The 19,240-nt window shown below is 39.3% G+C and overlaps 1 protein-coding gene across 2 annotated transcripts; it reads right to left on the bottom strand.

Moving 5' to 3' along the window:
- Nucleotides 1–717: 717 nt before the first annotated feature.
- pitpnb (phosphatidylinositol transfer protein, beta) lies at nt 718–19,229 on the bottom strand. 2 transcript variants are annotated; one of them, XM_030065043.1, is made up of 12 exons: nt 19,179–19,229; nt 14,355–14,385; nt 10,732–10,877; nt 9,946–10,037; nt 9,738–9,745; nt 9,171–9,245; nt 7,874–7,957; nt 5,884–5,961; nt 5,635–5,739; nt 4,860–4,982; nt 4,538–4,621; nt 718–3,854 (listed from the first exon to the last, which is right to left on the bottom strand). In XM_030065043.1, exons 1-11 carry the CDS (start codon nt 19,196–19,198, stop codon nt 4,574–4,576), a joined length of 810 nt encoding a protein of 269 aa, XP_029920903.1. In that variant the 5' UTR covers nt 19,199–19,229; the 3' UTR covers nt 718–3,854; nt 4,538–4,573. The 2 variants fall into 2 exon arrangements, with proteins under 2 accessions (XP_029920903.1, XP_029920902.1); XM_030065042.1 differs by lacking the exon at nt 4,538–4,621.
- Between the last annotated feature and the right edge of the window lie 11 nt (nt 19,230–19,240).

The raw sequence follows: 19,240 nt of genomic DNA, 5'->3' as shown, positions 1-19,240 counted from the left end.
CCTTTTCCCCATTTTGCTGAGAGAAACCATCAGAATTCACCCGGATTTAATAAATTTTTTTGAACTATTTTTTTTTTTGCTTTTTTGGCATTGTGTGGTCTTTTAATTTTCTAAAATTCTGGTCAGTCGGAGTCAGAGGAGAAGTGTTTAGGGGCGGTTTGACTCCTGTAGAGCTGGTGCTCCTTCCTAGAGGAGCCCTGTTGATTTTGATTCCCACCACCTTTCCTCTAGCGACACCCTCAGGCCAAACTTGGAATTTGTGAAAGCGGTAACTAGTTTTTGATCAAATCTTTTCAAATTTGCAGTCTTAAGGTATCATTGGAAATTCGAGTCGTTTTGGTGATATACACTGCTGCCATTCAAACACAGCATGTCTAGTTATTAGCTATGATAAAATAGCTCTTTAATTGTATGCAAAAACCAGTACAAAACAGTGGTAGACACATCTAACTTTTACTGGTAGTCTGCTTCAAAGGTAATGATAAATTGAACAGGCCAAAAGGCATGGTTTCTATATTGCAGCTTTGATGATTTGGTAAGATTTCTTGATGCCAATAATTGTTTGGATGAGCAAAATACAAATGTTTATAAAACCTAATATGCTTTTAGAATTTCTTGAGTTTAATCAAATAACAATATCAGGGAAAAAACATTAGAGGACGAAGTCCAAGATTATAAAAAAACAAACAAACAAAACAAAACAAGAGAACACAGCAATTTTCTTATTTGTTCAAATTTATTAGATATTCTGTTATGTTCCATTGTCTAGACCTTCTTTCACAGCCTGAAAGCTGTGGGAGAAAACAAACTAATTGTATTACATTCACTACTAATTCCCCTGAATTTCACCTTATCAGAAAAGAGAAAATTGAATGCATTGTGAAACTTTGTCTTTCAAAAAAGAAAAAAACAAAAAACAAAACAGAACAAAACAAATGAAACAGTAGATTTTGCAAGTGCTTATTCATGATTACAAGAAAGATACAGTATTTTGGACTCAATCTGTTCCCTATGCTGCTATCCCTCCCCTCACAGTCATACCCTGGCTGGCATCACTGGTAATGCTACAAAAATGTACATCACACAGTCTAGTCTAGTCTAGTCTAGAGGACAATTCCCATCATTATCAAACTCAGTCAGAACTTTTAACTCCTCAGGAGCAGTCTGAGGTCAAGCTGAATCCAGTTTGATTTTGAGGAGAACCTTCCCTTCATTATTTCCCTTCTTGTCTGATGCAGTTAAAGAGCTTCTCAAAAGCACTGGATCAAACATAATTGGATATCTAGACAAAAGAAAGGAAACTGCAAATAATTGAAAAAAAGAGCATGCACATCAAACTCTGGAGTTGTTACCATGGAAAAAAATCTTTCAATTGTGTTTTCTAAAGTCATTCATCCTCATGTAACAGTGATTTCATGGATACATGTCAGGCTTGTACAGGTGTAAAATATGTCATATTTCCTGCAGTTCCCCAACTTCCTGCATAATCTGACACATGCATCTTCTCATAAGTAAACCTGTACATTCATAGGCATGGATGAGGTACAGTTAAACCCATGGTATGTGAAACAACACTTGGATAGCATGCATTACCTTACATACTGTGATCAATAGCACACCGTCCACAGAGCTGACATTACCTGCTCTGAGAACATCATTTACTTGAAGTTACTGTTACCAGTACAGTATTGGAAAAAAATGATAAGACCTGACAATGCTTAGTAGCTGTGACTATTCAGTTCAAGTCGATATCTGTAAAGTTGACCTATTTGTACAATAGGCATACTGAAATGTACACTTATGACCCCCTCTTTAAGCCCCTCCAATACAGTGTGCACAGATATAGGTTAAATGAAATGAATTTTGGAGACACTGGCTGTCACACATGTCTAAATAAACATCTTAATCACAACTGTAATACTAAGATACATCCTGATCATATAAAACATTACAAAATACTTAAGCTAGTGCCCAATAGGATCTGCCTTAAACTAAAATAGAGAGAACAAAAGCAACGTCTTGCTTTGATAAAGATGCTACAACCTGAAGTCAGATAAACAGAACCGAGGGCAGCCAAAAAGAGCTGGAGCAAGATAGAGGGCAGAATAAAGTCACCATCTGCTTGAAGATCATGACTTATACCGTTTGACCCTTTTTACCCTATTCCAACCTTGTGGGTAAAAGTCCAATTTTTTTCAAAGCAATTTCAACCTTAATAATAAAAATCAAGACATGTTCAGAATGACCTCACACTCTCCTGTAGTTAAGGTAAATAAAATGCTAAAATCACTTTACATGGTACAACACACACACACAGACACACACACACACACACACAACCCTTCTCAAAGAAAAAGTAATAAAATATCTAAATACCCAGAATGCTTGTCAATCCACAACTGCAACAAACATTGCAGATCTGCCTGGACCCATATGCTCAGTCAGTTTTGAGAGAGAGAGAGAGAGAGAGAGAGAGAGAGCGAGAGAGAGTGAGAGAAAGATGAAGGGAGAGCGCAAGAAAGGTTCTGTAAGAACAATTCTACCTTCATGCACGCGCAAACACAGATTCTCATTCTCGTCTCTGTTTTAGTAAAATAAAAGCTCTTGGGAGGCTTTGGGACCACAAGCCCTCTACTTAAAGCCCTAGCCAGGGGGAGGGGACATGCAGCAACAGCATGAGGCAAGTTCAACATGCTGATCATGAAGTGAAAGCACTGCTGTGTGCTAAAACCACTTAGAAGCAGCAATCCTGATAGTGTTAGCTGAACATTTTCCATCTCACTCCTCAGAGTGAAACGTCCTTAAGAGTAAAGGCAGATGATGACACAAACAAGCACACAGATGCACACACTAACACGCAGATGCAGAGATGTATTGTACAAACTCTCTGACCCATACTCCAAATTTTGTAGTGGGCACTAACCCTCCCTCTAATAAACAGACAATCCACTTGAGCAAAGCTGCATTGCAGCGACTGAACACTCGTGCAATGCCAGTTACTGAGGAGTTGCTGTTGTCCACATGCACTTGTGAGGAGAAGTGTCAGAGTGCATGTGTAAATGTGGGACATGTGGGCGTGTGCATGTGTGGGAGGATAGTAGCAAAGAATTATTTACCATGCATTCGCATTTTACTTCCTTGGAACCATAATAAACAGGTATGGATTAGCCTCAAAATCCAAACTATAAAGAAACAAAACAAAACAAAAAGAACATCATTTCCAACCAACTGCCAGACAGAGGGGATAGTGAGACGAGACAAAGGGGGGCAGATCTATACAAATTTTTACCTGGACAAGAATATAGACAATGTTGTGGGGGGGAGAAAAGGATAAAAGTAACTAGAGACATTTATAATACAAGAGGGGAAATGTAGGGAGGAAAAAATGGTCCAATACCTGTTTAGGTGATCTCATACCAATTATTGTGGGAGCCTTTATACCAGGAACTAAAACAACATTCTACCCAATTCAAAAGGCTTGACTTTCTGAGTCACGGTTTACACATCTGAATAAAAACAAAGCCCATTTTGATACTCAACTAACAATTACATATCAGGCAATTTACGTTCTGTGCAAAGTTTTTTTTTTCTTTTTATATGTATGCAAAACCAGTTGTTTTTTTCTGAGTGAATAGGAGGCTTGTGATTGGGATAGGATCTGTACAGTACTGTTAACCAATCTTGTCAAACCCCCCAATGAATCATGTGAGACAGGAGGAGAAGAGCAGACGTCAGGGCCACTTCCTCATCATGGTGGATGTGTCTCTGATGACATCATCATGACAGGGTTTGGTTGATTTGCCTCATTGCTCATGAGCAGCACTGGTGCCTCGAATCGGACCTGTTTTACGTAGCTGAGATTGAAAGAAAAAGAATGGGAACAAAATTACTAAGTAGGTAAGTGTGATCGTGTTTGTGTGCTGTGGTGGGGATTTGATGAACCCAAAACAACAGAAAAGTCGCTTTCCGTTTGGTAATAAAGAAAGAAGAAATACAGAAATAAGGTGTGTTTTGTGTCACAGCACCAACTCATGCAGCTGTAAGCAATACAAGTCAATAAAAACTTCTTAACTTCCACATTACTCAAAGGGAAAACCTTCAACAAGCAGTGGTTATTGGCTTTGTTCCCGACATCTCAAAACATCAGCAGCAGGAAAACACACTGAAAGCATCAAGTGAAGCGTTCAAAAAGAGTAAACAGGAGCCGTGCAAGAAAGAGCGTCAAAGGCACATTCATGATAAGCAGTCATACTGGAGGAAAAATTATTTGAATGGAAGAGCACAGAACATGACAAGAAAACAGGAATGGGAAGAGGGCAACATGTAGAGCTGAGAAGATGTCAAGCACAATGGAACTGAAAACAAAACAAGTGGACAGTTGCAAAAATTCTAAGCTGGACAGCAGTCAAACAATAAACATGCTAAGTGGTGAATGAATGGAGAAAAGAGGTGCATGAAGAAAAGTGCGGAAAATGAATCCATGCAAGGCCACCACTTCTCCCCCTTTATTTATTTATTTATTTTTTTTAAGACTTACTCAGCCTGCCTCTAGGTTTGACCTACAGGGGCGGGCCTACTCTTCCGTTGCAGAGGTGCCTCGCACATCTCCTTTCTGACGCATCTATTGTGAAATTCAGGAGTAAAGAGTTAAATGAAGGATGGGAAATATCGTGTGGCTCCTCCAGCAGGCTGGTCAACATTGAAATAAACACGATGATAATTATGTCCATAATCAGTCATCCACAAGAGAAATCTACATTTCAAGCATGAACTCCCCTGGTTTTTTGCAGATCTGTAAAAGGTATGAGGGACATTAGCAATCTCTGGAGGGATGGTTGTGCACATGGCTGGTCAATTACCTCCTCAAGTTCTTTCTGAGTCTCCTCCTCCATCCGCCTGATGTCTTCCATGGTCAAACCCACCCAGTTGTCAATCCAGCAGAATAGCTGGCGGTGGAAGTTGGTGAAAATACGTCTTTCTTGCTGTAGAAGGAAAGAGAGAGATGGAACTCATGCACCCATTTAAGAGCCTGTTGTGTTTGAAATTGAGATGGTGATTATTATGCATGAATGACTTAAAGACAAATTACTAGCAGAATCAATTAAAGATACACATTTTAAATCATTTTCTTGAAAAAAAAAAAAAAAGAGAGATCTGCATACTGTGCAACAGTTCAAAATAATCTGATGGCAAAAACAACATTTCAGTCTCAGAGAGGTCCTGGTCATACACAGATACCAAATTGTTCCCTGTCCCTTCCTTCTATCAAGGATGATTGCAACAGACAAAGAATGATGGCAGTAATCTGAACACACAACGGCAAGGCTTGATGGCTTTCAGTCATTTGTCTGTAAAATATTCTTATGCTCTTGTCTGCCTCATCTCTCTCCCAAATGTAATAGGTTAAATTTAATTTCTCTCACAGGTAAGTGGAGGAATTTCCAAATGAAATGGCTCCCTCTGCTGCACAATTTAAGAATAACACCCCAGACATCATGATGGCACGTTGTAAGTTTTGTCATAGCTCAATTAAGCAAAAGAATTTTAGGCATTCATTCATACACAATGAGGACAATTTCTTGCCATTATTCATTAGCATGCCTAGAAATAATATAAAATGATGTTGTGATTTACCCTGTGGATGAAGTTCTCCACTTTGCTCTGCAGACCCCACCATCTGAACTTGACAGTGACCAGTTTGTATGCGCACATATATGGACAATCTGCCTTCAGCTCATTCTGCAAAGAGTGAAAAGCAAAACAGTTTTGAGGGGAAATAAAAGAGTTGCTCAGTAGGTACAGATATGAGTGATTTATTAACATGGAGAGATCATAGAGATCATTAAAACAGTACATATTTGACCTCTGCACATATGCCAATACCTTCCAGTCAGGGCCCAGAGGTCCTCTGCCTGTCTTAACAGAGTGGAAAAGAGATGGATCTTCCTCTTGCTTGTAGTCCTGAGAAAAAGGAAATGACAGATGACTAACAACATAGAAAATATAAGATCCAGCGAGAAAGCAGTGGAGACCTTAGTTGTCCATCAGATCACAGTGCAATAAACAGAGTGTCAATTTAAAATCTGCTGGAAAGGAAGTACTGCTGGCCAGACACAATGCATTATTTGCAGCCCATGTGCTGAAAATGTTCAGAGGCACTTAATGTTTCTGAGAGATGGTCTGCATAATACAGTCTAACAAACCATCCCAAGAGTCCCACAGGGTGCACTTGCAACTAAACAAATGCAGTTCAACAATACCCTAGAGTTAGCATGGTACTGCAAACACGATCAAACATCATTATTTGGTTGCAAAGCAATTTATATGGCATGTACTCCATGCTCTTATGTGAAGCCTGTATGATAACAGGATAGAACACAGATTTAAAAACAGGGTCAAAGATCAGAATTTTACTTTGCACAGTTAAATATGTCAAGTCAAGTGAATTACTGTTGGACAGTGACAACATAGACAGCTTCTGACACTTATCCACATCACTCATCACCGCACCACATTTCCCTGTTACTGGGCTCTGAGCCCAGGGCTCACAGTGCTGTTTTAATCCATCAGATCTGCTGTGAAAGAGTGGTGAATACCTGCAGCAGATGGACCTTCAGATTAAGCCTTGGCCTCAACACTGATCCACTTAAGTCATTATTGTACAAGAGCTAGTATAAGAAACGCTGTAGCCTGAGGACAACTGTACCCCACCCGGATGAGAATGGCTTAATGTCTCCTTTTAGATTTTAAACCCACGCTAACTTGTTAATTTGGGTATTATTGACTGAGACATGGCCCATTGGACTTAAGAGGGGGATTTAAAAGAATCCTGAGTTTTGTTTAAAAAAAAAAGAAAAAAGAGAGCAAATTAAGTACAGAATAACCTATCAAGCTCTGTGACGGCATCCCTGAGACCATTTCAGTCTTCTCCAGTTTGACACTGAATCAAAGGTTGAGAGAGCTCCAATGCGGTATGAGTCAAGGAGCAGCACCTCAACTTACTACTAAATGTTTAAGGAGTAGATGTGGTCTACTATTGATATAAATGCAAGCATATCAACACCGAGAGTAGTTTTAAAAAGTATCTTATAAGTTATAATGCACTATTTTTGGTGGTCTTTAAACAATACTCAATAAATTCTTCAGCATCTAAGGACAGATATTTCTAGTAAAAATTTCAATGATGGACACCCAGTTATGCTATAAACTGAACATCAGGTTCAACCTAAATCTGATAAGAAGTTCATTGGTCTCCCTCCACCCAAATATTTGACTAGTTCTTGCATATGAACACACCTGAAAAGTCACTGCCAGGCTATATGACTAATTCTAATATAATAACATCTGTCATAAGATAAAGAAAGCATACTTTAATGATAACTAAACAAATGCAATTCCAAACCATGTAACTTTATTGGCTTTTCTAGGTTTGCATGTGATGAAGAGCAATTTGACTAAATTTCACACATACATCCAGTGTAGAATGAAGCTTGTTGTTTCAGTTTAAGGATCTTATCCACTACCACTATCCAGTTAGGATCTATGGCTGACCAACACGATAACCATAGACAAATTAATGAAGTTTATAAAGTGTAAATTAAGTGTATCCAGGCTATCCAGCCTCCATTCAGACAGGTGGATCAATCAACATGTAGGACCAAGCCTTGTCCTCATGGTGGAGACATCCTACTATAGATCGGAGATGTCAGCATTGTTATTACATTCATATTCTCACCACAACCAGTGCACCCACTAAGTGTTTTAACACTTATTTTGTTTATATTTTATTTTGTTTTTCTGTTGGTGTAAAAGCCTATGTGGCTAGACTTTGGACCACCACTATTGAAAATGTAAAAAAAAAAAAAAAACTCACCCCAGAGGCCACTTCATCTCTGTTTGTAATATCTATGGGAACTACCTCCACAGTCTTCCACGTAGTTTCATCCAGGTCATGCACCTGACAAGGAGAAAGGGAAGCAATGAAGCCATGTAAAGGCTGAGATGGAGGAGATCATGTGGAGTTAGCACACAAGTAACCAAAAACACTTTTTCCAACGGGTCTTACTTCCAATGATTCAAAACGTGACTGTGTCTAAATCTGACAGGACTCAACACTATGAAACTGTTTTGTAACAAGGGCTAGTTCTCTTTCATGTGCATCCGCCGACTCAGCTCTTGGGATACCGACACCAGGGATGTAAGGGTTTGAGATTTTGAGATTAAATTCAACATCCAACTCTGAACTCGCCACCACTTTGTTGACTGTAAGTAACAACATGTTTTACCCCCTGCCAGTTCTATATTTAATTAAAGGTGCACAATGTATTTAGAAAAAACATTTGTTTACACAGGCAGAACCTTCAATTATTCATGCATTTTTAAATCAATTTAAGAAATCAAAAGAAGAAAAAAAAAATTGAGCACTTTAAATTAAACAGAAGATGCTTTCCAAATAGTAAATATGTATGTAAACAACACTGTGGGCCCTAATGATGTAAACCACAACAGTAAATTGCTGACTTTTATGTGTCCCTGTGACCCATTTTCCTCTTAAGATAGTTTGTTTGTTTCTATAAACAATGCAATTTTTTACTTCTTTTTTTTTTTTTTTTACTTTTCAGTGTTTAAAATTCATCTTTCAAAACTATACAATGCGCCTTGAAGCAACTAATTCCAGCATACCTGGTCTGTATACTAACGATGCTGTGATTCAATACCCTCTAATCAAAACTGATGTGCACAAATACATGCAAGTCTACCAATCTCTAAAAAGACACAAGCTGTAGTAGTATTTCACATAATATATGTGCTTCTCAACAATGACACCTTATCTTGGACTCCACCAAGAAGTTAGTACCTTAGGGGAAATCTGCATATCTGAGTGGAGCACACCACATCTAGGATGCTCGCCACCTAGTGGCAAGCATCAGGATTCTAACTAAATTAATTGCACTGGATGACAAACCCAGCTTGGTGGTGGAAAAATACACTCTGAACATTTCAGTAAGAGTTCAGATATCTGCCTCATATTGCTGCAGAGTCTAACTGCAGACGGATTTGATTTGAGAGTCACTTTACAAACCACACTGCTGAAAAATAGACTTTTCAGTCAATTTAAAAAACCGTATCAGATTGGGAGTGACCCCAGACAGTCCCTTCCAGTCACTTACATTTTCTACTGTTCCCATGTCAGGTTTGTGCCACGTCTCTATCTTTATCATGAAGTCGTCCTTCATGTACTCATTCTGAAAAGGCAAGAAACAACACATAATTCATACAGGAAAAATAACTTTTTTTGGTTTGTGCTTGTAGATAAAGGAGTTAGCTGTTTGTTTTTTGAGAAAAATCTCAACAGTCAATTTCAAGTAATTAATCAGAATTCAAATGCCATGCCCAACCTAACTGATAAAGAGTACAACTGATCTCAGCCGACAGAAACTCAATGCAGCAATCACCATGAATGGAGGGTTCTGAGAGGTGTACTTAAACCCCACAGCTAATCCAATTTACCAATTAGATGTTTAGACTGAAACAGTGGTGATGGTGAACTGCTCTGCTCTCATCTATTTTAAGCCCTTGCCAGAGAGGTTAGCTTGCAGATAAGGTACAGCAACATCAAGCTGCGAAAACACTAAATGAGATGGCAGCATCCACTGTCTTTCACATAACAGCAAGACTGCTACACTGATAAACATTTGTGTATCTCCACCTGATGCATGATTTTAAAAACAACTCACCGTCACAACTGCAGTGGATGGAGCAAAAAAAGAAAAACAAAAAAGAGAAACGAAAAATGAGCATCAGTACCAACAGACCAGAATGTTGAAAACTGACAGTTTCATGTTACTGACAAAACCACTGAACTGTGTACTGTTAATAAAAACTGGTGGCTTAAGTTTTCATTTAATAGAGCATGCATGGTGCGGTGGTTCAGCTGAAACTTACTAGTGCGACAGTATGGGTAGGCATTCCAAGCCTTTTCATGGAAAACTAATGCTCCTTCTGGTGCGATCATCTTCACAAAACCTGGGACTTTACTGTAGTGGGAGAAAAATTATTTAGTCAACACAGAGGACGTTAAAATATTCAGAGCAAAAATCTGGAGCAGAGGACCGTTTGTCTTGTCTAGCCAGATTCAAGAACTAAAATTTAACATATTTAGGGCTGGACACTTTATGAATGAATCTCAGATGTAATATCAAATTCACAGCAAAGTTGATCTTATTCTTAACGAGTTGACAGATGAACAAGACCTTCATGTTGTTGTTACTGGGCTGAAGAACCAAACAACCATCGACACCAAATTCTTGCTATATTAAGGAATCACGCAACACACGTGAACTGACAAAAAAAAAATACTAGCAATGTGAATGGAGGCATAATCATTTAGGAATATTGGAGCATCATAATGGAGCGGTGTTTGTGCCACAGGGTGCACCTCGTTCTGGCCTCAGGTTCCTTTTTTTGCCCTCATACAACCAGGCAAATCAATCATCAAAGCTGGAAATAAAATGGATGCTCCACCTTCTGTACATGACAACTGAATGCCAATATTGAGTGTAATAAACTTTAACATGAATGCAAAAATTTTCAATTTTGATCCATGTAGAAAAAGTATTTTTTGTCAACTGTTACACTTTCCACTATAAGTTGTACATGTGTGCTCTGTCATAGTGAAATCTATGTGAAAGCTTCTGCATGTCAGTGGTACACTGTATTTTGAAGACCTACCTCTTTAGATGGTAGATTTTATGTGTGTATTGTCCCTTTTCCCCTTCCTTCTCATAGGGCTCGTTTGTCAGCACCTCGATGCCTTCTCCTCCTCCCGTCTCATTCTTGCTGGCCTCAGCCACAGAGTACAGCTGCCCTACTTGATACTGAGAAGAACAGAAAGAGGTAAGACACACACTTTGACTACAAGACTCGAGTTCCACTGTAATGACTCTGCAGTGAACTGTGAAAAGTGGTGACTTCAATGTAGGTACTTCTGCAAAAATTACAGAATGAGATAAACAGACACAATGGAAACAAACAGAAAAAGTGTGGAACCAACCACTGCAGCTTCCATCCTGTGATTACTGAATCTAACTCGAACAGCTACTGCAAATAATACAAAATCAACTTTCAATGGCATTGACTTAAAAAAAGGAGTACATCTCTTATAAAAGGACAAATTGACCTGACAAATGTTTCTGCTCCCCATTCAAGTGTTATCTAAACATCTGATTGACTCTTATCACATCTTACAGTCTTACTGATATTTCCCTGATACTTTTCCTACATTGAGCCATGTAAAGTTGTTCTCTACAGGGACTAATTTATGGGAAAAAGATGTAGCACAACAGCTAATGTAACTAAAGCAACCAAAGCAGGAACTGAGTTTTTTGTCCACCAGCCATAGCAACTTGTGGTTTCCAAAATTCAGAGACCTATTTGAACCTCCACCACACTTGTAAAAATGGCTGAGACAGTAGAAAAACCTGGAAACCACAGCCCAAACGTACCGGCATTTGACTGCTGGTTTCTGTTAATGTCTCAGCCTAAAAGCAACACAGAAGTATTTTACTCTGCACTGATGCAAATAAAAATTTAAAAGATGTGGCCTACAACTGAGTCTATGTAGTCTACAACTGGACAAAAGGAGTTACAATTAACACCGGTGTGATTCCTACCACGATGAAAACAGACACTGGAGGTCTGAAGGACTAACACAGCCCTGGGTTCAATTCTTCTCGCAACCAACACTACCAGCCTGTCACATCAACACCAGCGCTGTCTAACAAAGGCTCTTTTATGAGCTCCAACATAAGCCCTGTGAAGAGAAGACCAGAAATGGTTCCACTTAATGTACAGGAGATAAGAAAAGCAAGTAGCCAAGTTTCCACAATACTACTATAATAAAGACCTGTAAATAATAAAACACTGAACTAAACAAAGGCGGCATAATGTTGCCCGAGTGTGTGATTTTACATAGCATGCCAGCATTCCTGCAGCAGAGGTGTGACCTGTACACAACAGTGCTGGTGGGAGCGCAGTCCTGCCAGTTGTCCCTTTTAAACAGATGTCAATTCAGCTTGTGACTACCTCTGCTGCCAGCTTAACACCGGAATGACAATGCTCCCCCATTCCATGTTCATACCTTTGACACAGCACAGAAAGACAGAATAATGGTGCAACATTCTCGCCTTGAACAGGCTGTGTAAAAAGGGGCTAATGGCTGCCCAAGTATAATTCAACCCATTCAGGCCTGTTCATGGATTAAATTGTGGCCACAGTTTCTTAACCTAACAATCTAAATGCACAGTCTGAAGAGCATGGTGCAAGTGCATTTAGGGTGTGTCCAAGTTCACTTTTGCTATTTTAAAAAGGTGGACAAAAAGGGTTTTTGCGCCAGGCACAAGGTTGAAAGGGGTCAGGAACTCCACCAGGTGATTTCACTGATTGGTTCCTCCTCTTTGCTTGAAGATGAGGTAATCAGTGAAATCACCTGGTGGAGTTTTCGGTTGGAATGAAAACCTGCAGTCTCTTGGCCCTTCATGACACCAGTTTGACACCCCTGACCTACACATTACACCACAGGTGTCAAACTGGTGCCATGGAGGGCCAAGAGGCTGCAGGTTTTCATTCCAACCAACAACTCCACCAGGTGATTTCACTGATTAGTTCCGCCTCTCTGTTTGGAGGTAGGGTGATCAGTGAAATCACCTGGTGGAGTTGTTGGTTGGAATGAAAACCTGCAGCCTCTTGGCCCTCCATGGCACCAGTTTGACACCCCTGCAGTAAACCAATTGGAGTACCATGTATGTTGGTGGATTTTTATTACAATGGCACATTTGTCAGGTTAGAAGTAATACTTCTCTGTAGAGAAATCTGCTCGAGCACCAAGTAAAATGGCACAAGCAGAGCAGCATCAATGGCAACTGCTGGATTCCATCAAAGCTCCCTGTGGTGAAGCAGGTATCTCTGTGTGTGCAACAAGTAGAGTGTACCCATGTTGTGCATCCGCCTGTGTGGATGGTCATTATTATCTTGATAATAATACACCCTTAAAATAACAGTGAAAACTTTGCCACTGACCTCAGACCTGCTTAATGTTGGTCAATCGCGCAATGACTTTCAAGTGCCCCAAGACAGCAATGCACCAACAATGCACCTGACCATACCTGATTTTAACACCAACACACCCATGGGCATACAGATAATGTGCATTTACACAACATGGATGCTGGACGGGAAGATGCCAACTACAATGGTTGCCAACTGGCAAAGACACTTGTTTCGCGCTTGGTGCTGCTTTGCGCTCGGTGTAAGATAGGGTCTCTAGAAGTGTTTGTGTGTGAAAAAGAGAACTGAAGATAGAAGCAAGGTGAGCAATACAGTTTTCTTCGCCAACCCCCATGACACCCTGTCCATGTGGCAGTTACAGTGTCATTCTGTGGGAAACACTGAACCCCCAAGTATATTTCAAACCTGAGGGAAAGACTTTATGGGTATACATCTCTGGGCCGTAAAGCAATTGCCCCTACATAGGCTAATCTGTGGCACAGTGGCACGACAAAGGCGTAGCTCCCACAAAATAAAAAGTTGAATGGAAACAAACTGATCTAAGTTGATCCCTTCTGCTGCAGTTAAGAAGTGCATATCACAAAATCTTCACTGTCACATCAGAAGAATCTTATGAGGCTGGATAGTTCACACACAAATTATTATAAAGTCACTATATACATGACTTTCTTCCTCATCTGCTTGTGCAAGACATCACCTGAGAGACGCACAAGGGCTCAGTCTGACCTAAAAAGGGGGTTCAGCACCTGTGTCCTATGTGGAGATTTCAACTAGAGGACCGACAGTTACTAGTAACTTTTTTTTCTCTCCAGTACTGGAATAGGGATGTTTCCTTCCAAAAAGTTACATTACTCCAGCTGTTAACGGAGTCGCATATTTGAAGAATCAGCTGTATTGTGATACCGTTGTTATCTTGGGTAAAAGATCATGATGGTATCAAATTGCCAGACTCCCACCACTAATGTGCAACAGTGAGAAAATTATTATTTTTTTTCTTTATCAAGTTGTAATTTCACCAACACCATCTCCTCTGTGATCGGGTTCCATCAGTATTTTGAGAAATCAACATGCTATAAAAACTTCTGCCACTGAGGAATGATGGCGATTTTGTTTGTTTGTTTGTTTATGTAAATGTTAACATGTGGGAAACACTGCAAACACAGCTATGACATATACCGATAAGGCATCATCTAGAGTAAATACATCAATCAAATAATCAGCTTTTCCACGGTCAAGATGACTAAAAATATACCAGCAAGGAAATAATATTGGAAAGTAATGCTACTCACCTCCTCCACAGAGACCGGCAAGACTACACGGCTAGAAGAGAAAGAAAAGAAAAACAGAGGGAGAGGCAGGAAGAGAAAGGCAATTAAGTTACACTGAAGTTCAATTCACTTAACGTCTGATAGCACATAGCATATCCGCTAGTGGCAATACAGAGGTTTAAGTGTACTTGGAAATGTTACAAGATTCAAAGCTGTCATCCCTTGAGGACTCATATTCTTACTCAAAAAGCTAGGCTGTAACTAGGAAAGGGACAATATGCTTATCTCATGATACAATTCAATACGCAGTTCATGATTCAATACCAACATGACACAATGTAAGAAATAAAACTTCAAAGAAAACAAAGTATAACTATTATGTATGTACAAAAACTATTTATTTCTGAGCCATAAAATCTTTCTAACAATGACACTGATTTGGTAGGAAATCAACCAAAAACTGTAACTACAAAGTGAAAACAAGGGAGAGCTTGTGAAATTGTGATGGGCAAGTCATTTCAATGATGACTACTAAAACAGAATAAAATGTAGCCTAGCTAATATAGTAATTATTTTTTCTGTATCCTTGCTACTGTCACACTTGCACTGTGATATACTGAATTTCAGTACACTGTCCTATCCCTAGATTTCCAGGAAAAACACACTGAGCTATGCCTTAGTGAAGCAGTCTAACTGTTGGCCCCTGCAAGTGTATGAAATTTAGAGTGCATTCACGATGGCTGATGTTGTCATAAACTGGTACAAGAGAGGCCATATATCTACATGTACAAATCCCAAGAAAAATGTTATTTATCTAATGGTCAAATATTTATTCCTGTGTTATGTGCACTACATTTCATTTCTTCAGTGAAGCAGAGCTGCCTTTTTCATGATACTTAGACAAATTGTCATGGAGTTAGACCTATAGCCAAATTTGTAATAGCCACCCAAATTACATTGTTAATGGCTGTCAATTTATGCAATTACTGAGATGGTTTATAGAACAGTGCCAGGGCTTTTTGGCTTTTGGAAATTTTTGGCAGCCACCAAACCATTACCATCTAGCACCAAAGTGCTAGATGTGACAATGCGGCCCTCCAACCAGACAGAGAATGTAGATCAATAGTATAACTCAGTATTTTAGTGTAAGAAACTGCAGCAGAATAGACATCTGCTTATTTGTTATGAGGTGGGACTTCTGTATGTGCTACCTGTTCAACTAAAATTAGCAACAGTTGTTACAGAACCAACAGTGTCGCCTGAGGTGGAAGAGGTAATCTTAAATCAACTGATTGACCTGCATGTCACTCTAGATATTTCTAGTTATTAGGTTGCAAGGTAAAAGCAGAGCATTGCTACATAACCAAGAATACATATGTTTATATTACAATTTTATGTTTTGACAATTAATAACAGCTTATGTTTGTTAAAAACTGAAGCAACCTTGCTTGTGGTGCTCAGTGCAGATACTTGCACTGAATTTAGAAACTAGCTTCAAATCAGATTGTGACAAACTGTGACCCAACAATCAAAATTGAGTCAAATAATGAAATCTCCAGACTCTCACACATACTCTATAGTATAAATTCACCAAAAAACTGACTTGGACAACCTACACCAGGTTTTTCTTGTTGTTTTTAGGACAATTTGATTGTAGGTCATGCAACATAGGATGTGCCCTCTGCATTCAGTGTTTTTTCCCAAACCAAATGTAACAACAAGAGCAAGTTGAACTTTGTGAACTTTGTCTCTAACAAATGGTAATCTAGACAAACATGGTACCAGCCAAGTACAGACAACATATAGCCTAGGCCTGAGTGTTCTTGAAAACAGATTGAAACTAACATATATGAACAGTTAAAATGGATTCATGTGGACAGCCATGACCAATCACATTTTTTGTACTTCTTTTTAAGTTTAGAAAATTTCCATGGAAATAATAACTTTTTGGATATTAGCTACTCAAAATTTGTCTGCATTATTTGAGTGTTAGATTACATATGGAGTATCCCTACTGAAGTGTTTGATGCATTTTCAGTTCTCCTGTCTGTGTGTGTGTGTGTGTGTGTCTATTAAGCTCTTTGTTAAGCATTATCAATCATAACTCTTGAAGGTACCCATGTGTCCAAATAAAACAAAGGCTTAGAGACACATCTTTGGAAAAACTTAACCATAGGGGAAGTGAAAAAGAGAGGAATACCCTTCCCCTAAATCTGAATGAGAAATTATTGTTTCAGTGGATAGACACTCTGATTTCAGTATGAAAGAAGAGAGACTTTTTAGCTACTGCAACTTTGAGAAACTCTACACTGAAAACGGTGACAATATAACACAGGGTATGTATGTTATGATAATGTATTCAGCTCACTTTATAGGTTATGAGAAAGGCAAAGCCGTGTTTCCTCATTTTTATAGAGCTGTGTTTATTAATTATTATATAAATCATTACTTGGAAAGTATTTGAACTATACTTTGTTTACTTTTACACATTTTTTAAAATCTAAACAGCGATGAATTTCAATACCGATTTCTGTATTCAATGATGCTCATCGTAAACTGTATTGATGTGTCTGCTGCCAGTGATTTTGAATGGGGTCAATTGAACACACTGATAAAACTCCAGAGGGCCATTTTATAGTTAAGGGAGACATTGGCAAAAAGGCTTGACCTACATCAAACTAGAGCAGAATAAACCCATCTAGCAGGTTACACTGGGTTAGAGAGTGGGGTGTAGCATGGGAAATACTTCCAGTGGAATACTACAACAAAATCCAAGTTCACACACAAATACAAATAAGCCACACAGGCCAAGACAACCTAAAACTGTGGCAAACAAAATTCTGTCTAAAAGCCATTACTGATATCATGCCTGCACTAATCATTACGGTGATGTGTGAGGGGTCTGGCCAAGGGGTCACCAAAATGACCAACTGATAAAAGGTCTTTCACTTTTCTACCGGTGCAGTTGGAAAATTGGTCTGGCCTATGGTGTGATGCAAAAAGCACACAGACCTTACAGATAGTGTATTAATGGATGTCACTTTCCATGAGCATTTCAAAACATAACTACACACTTATTCACAGATCTTGCTCTAGTTCAGGAGCACAGAGCAACATGAGTTTGATATTAAATTTTCTCATATCAATACAATAAGGAACATTGCTAATTTGGGTAAAGAATAGGCATTGATTAACTGGATGCAATTATTGCTGCATAATAATTAGCACGGGTGGGGGAAAGAAATCGATAACGCACAGTACCAATACTGAATCCCTGTATCACTGCAACATTTATGACAGATTTTAATGACAGTCTGTCTGCTTGACAACCCCATTTTGCAGCAATTAGGTGACTGAAGTGAGATGAACAGAATGAAAAATCTGTCTTATTAGATAAATCAGATGTTGAAAATGAATTTGATATTTGTGAAAAGATGATTTGATTTTTAAAAGTTTGCTTGAAAATTGCGTCTATTGTAAATCAGATATCTAACATATTCCCTGGTGTGACAATGGAGGGATTGTTGGGAATTTCTCATTAAGCACAGTTTAGTCTGTGCAGTGCAATCTTTTTTCCTCTGCAATCTTTTGTAGCAGAAATAACTGAAGATATTTGTTTTTATATCGCACCAGTCCGTGCTGTGGGTCCTGTGGTGGTTGCGGTGCTGACAACAGCCATGACAACACGAAATTTACTGTACCAGCTACATTCAAGACGGAAATCTGGGTACATATTACTTTCTTTTTGCTATCGAGGCGGCAGTGGTGCTCCTACAGTGGTGGGGCACCATGGCTGGATGAATATAGAGCAAGCACCCAGGAATAAAAGAGCTGGTTGAGTGGTTTAACGTAGCGCTGTGTGTAATCGCTACAACAGGTACCGTTATGTGAGGAGACTGTACGTTACACAGTGAAAGGTGGCTTAGCAAACACAAGCTAGACACGGATCTGACATGATGACCAACACATCGCAGTCGTAATAAAACACTTGTTTTAAGTGCACTAGTTGGATGACGCTACCTAATTAGCTTACCGTGGCAGCAATATTTGAACGTTACTATTAGCCGCCCAGCTAATAGGCTAACCACTCAATGCTAACGTTGACAAAGTTAGCAGTCACATTAGTTAGTCTTTACATAGCCGCAATGTAGCTTTGAGGTTTGGGGGTTTTGGTAATGTTGGTCAGTGTTATTGGATAAAGTCAGAGCTACGTTCAACAACTTTGCTGAACAACCAATCACACCGAATGTTACATATCAAGGGAAAGTGTTAGCAGTTAGCTAGCTGTGTGGCTAGATTAGAGAAGACAGCGGTAATGCTAGTAGTGTTAGCTAGCTGCTAAGGCTAGCTAGCTAACTAGCTAAGGGTAAATCCGAGGGAGATGGAGCCTTAATCTGTCACTCACGGGACCCGAAGCTTACAGTGCTATGTGAAATATCATAGACTGTGGGCTAACGGGTTAGCTCCTCATTGGAAATGTATAAAACCATCAAATGCACTCAAACTGACGTTAACGTCCAAATTCTGCATGCCAACAGTGGTGCATTTTTGTATAGCTCAATTGAATTTGAAAGCCAATTTCACTTCCTCACACTACAACTAACTGGCTAACGTTAGCTCTCAGTAGCAACGCCTAAAAAAGACCGGTGTGCGTCCCGTTACCCACGTCCTGATCCACCCAGCTCACTGCTAGCTTCCCACAGGCTAAACAACTCCCATATTCCGCGAACGGTACCAAGAGACTACAAAGATACGCTTATCACACGTTAATAATCGCTTCGGCAGGAGCAAAATATCAATGTAAATGCGTCGTAAGAAAATTTTTTATCAATACTTCAGACTCACTATTCCTTGATGAGCACCATCTTCGTCTCCCCGGCTGCGGCTGCGCTGGGAGGAAACGTCAG

This window comes from Myripristis murdjan, chromosome 12 (assembly GCF_902150065.1).
Source record: "Myripristis murdjan chromosome 12, fMyrMur1.1, whole genome shotgun sequence".
NCBI classification, from domain to species: domain Eukaryota; kingdom Metazoa; phylum Chordata; class Actinopteri; order Holocentriformes; family Holocentridae; genus Myripristis; species Myripristis murdjan.
This window is presented reverse-complemented; position numbering and strand designations above follow the sequence as displayed.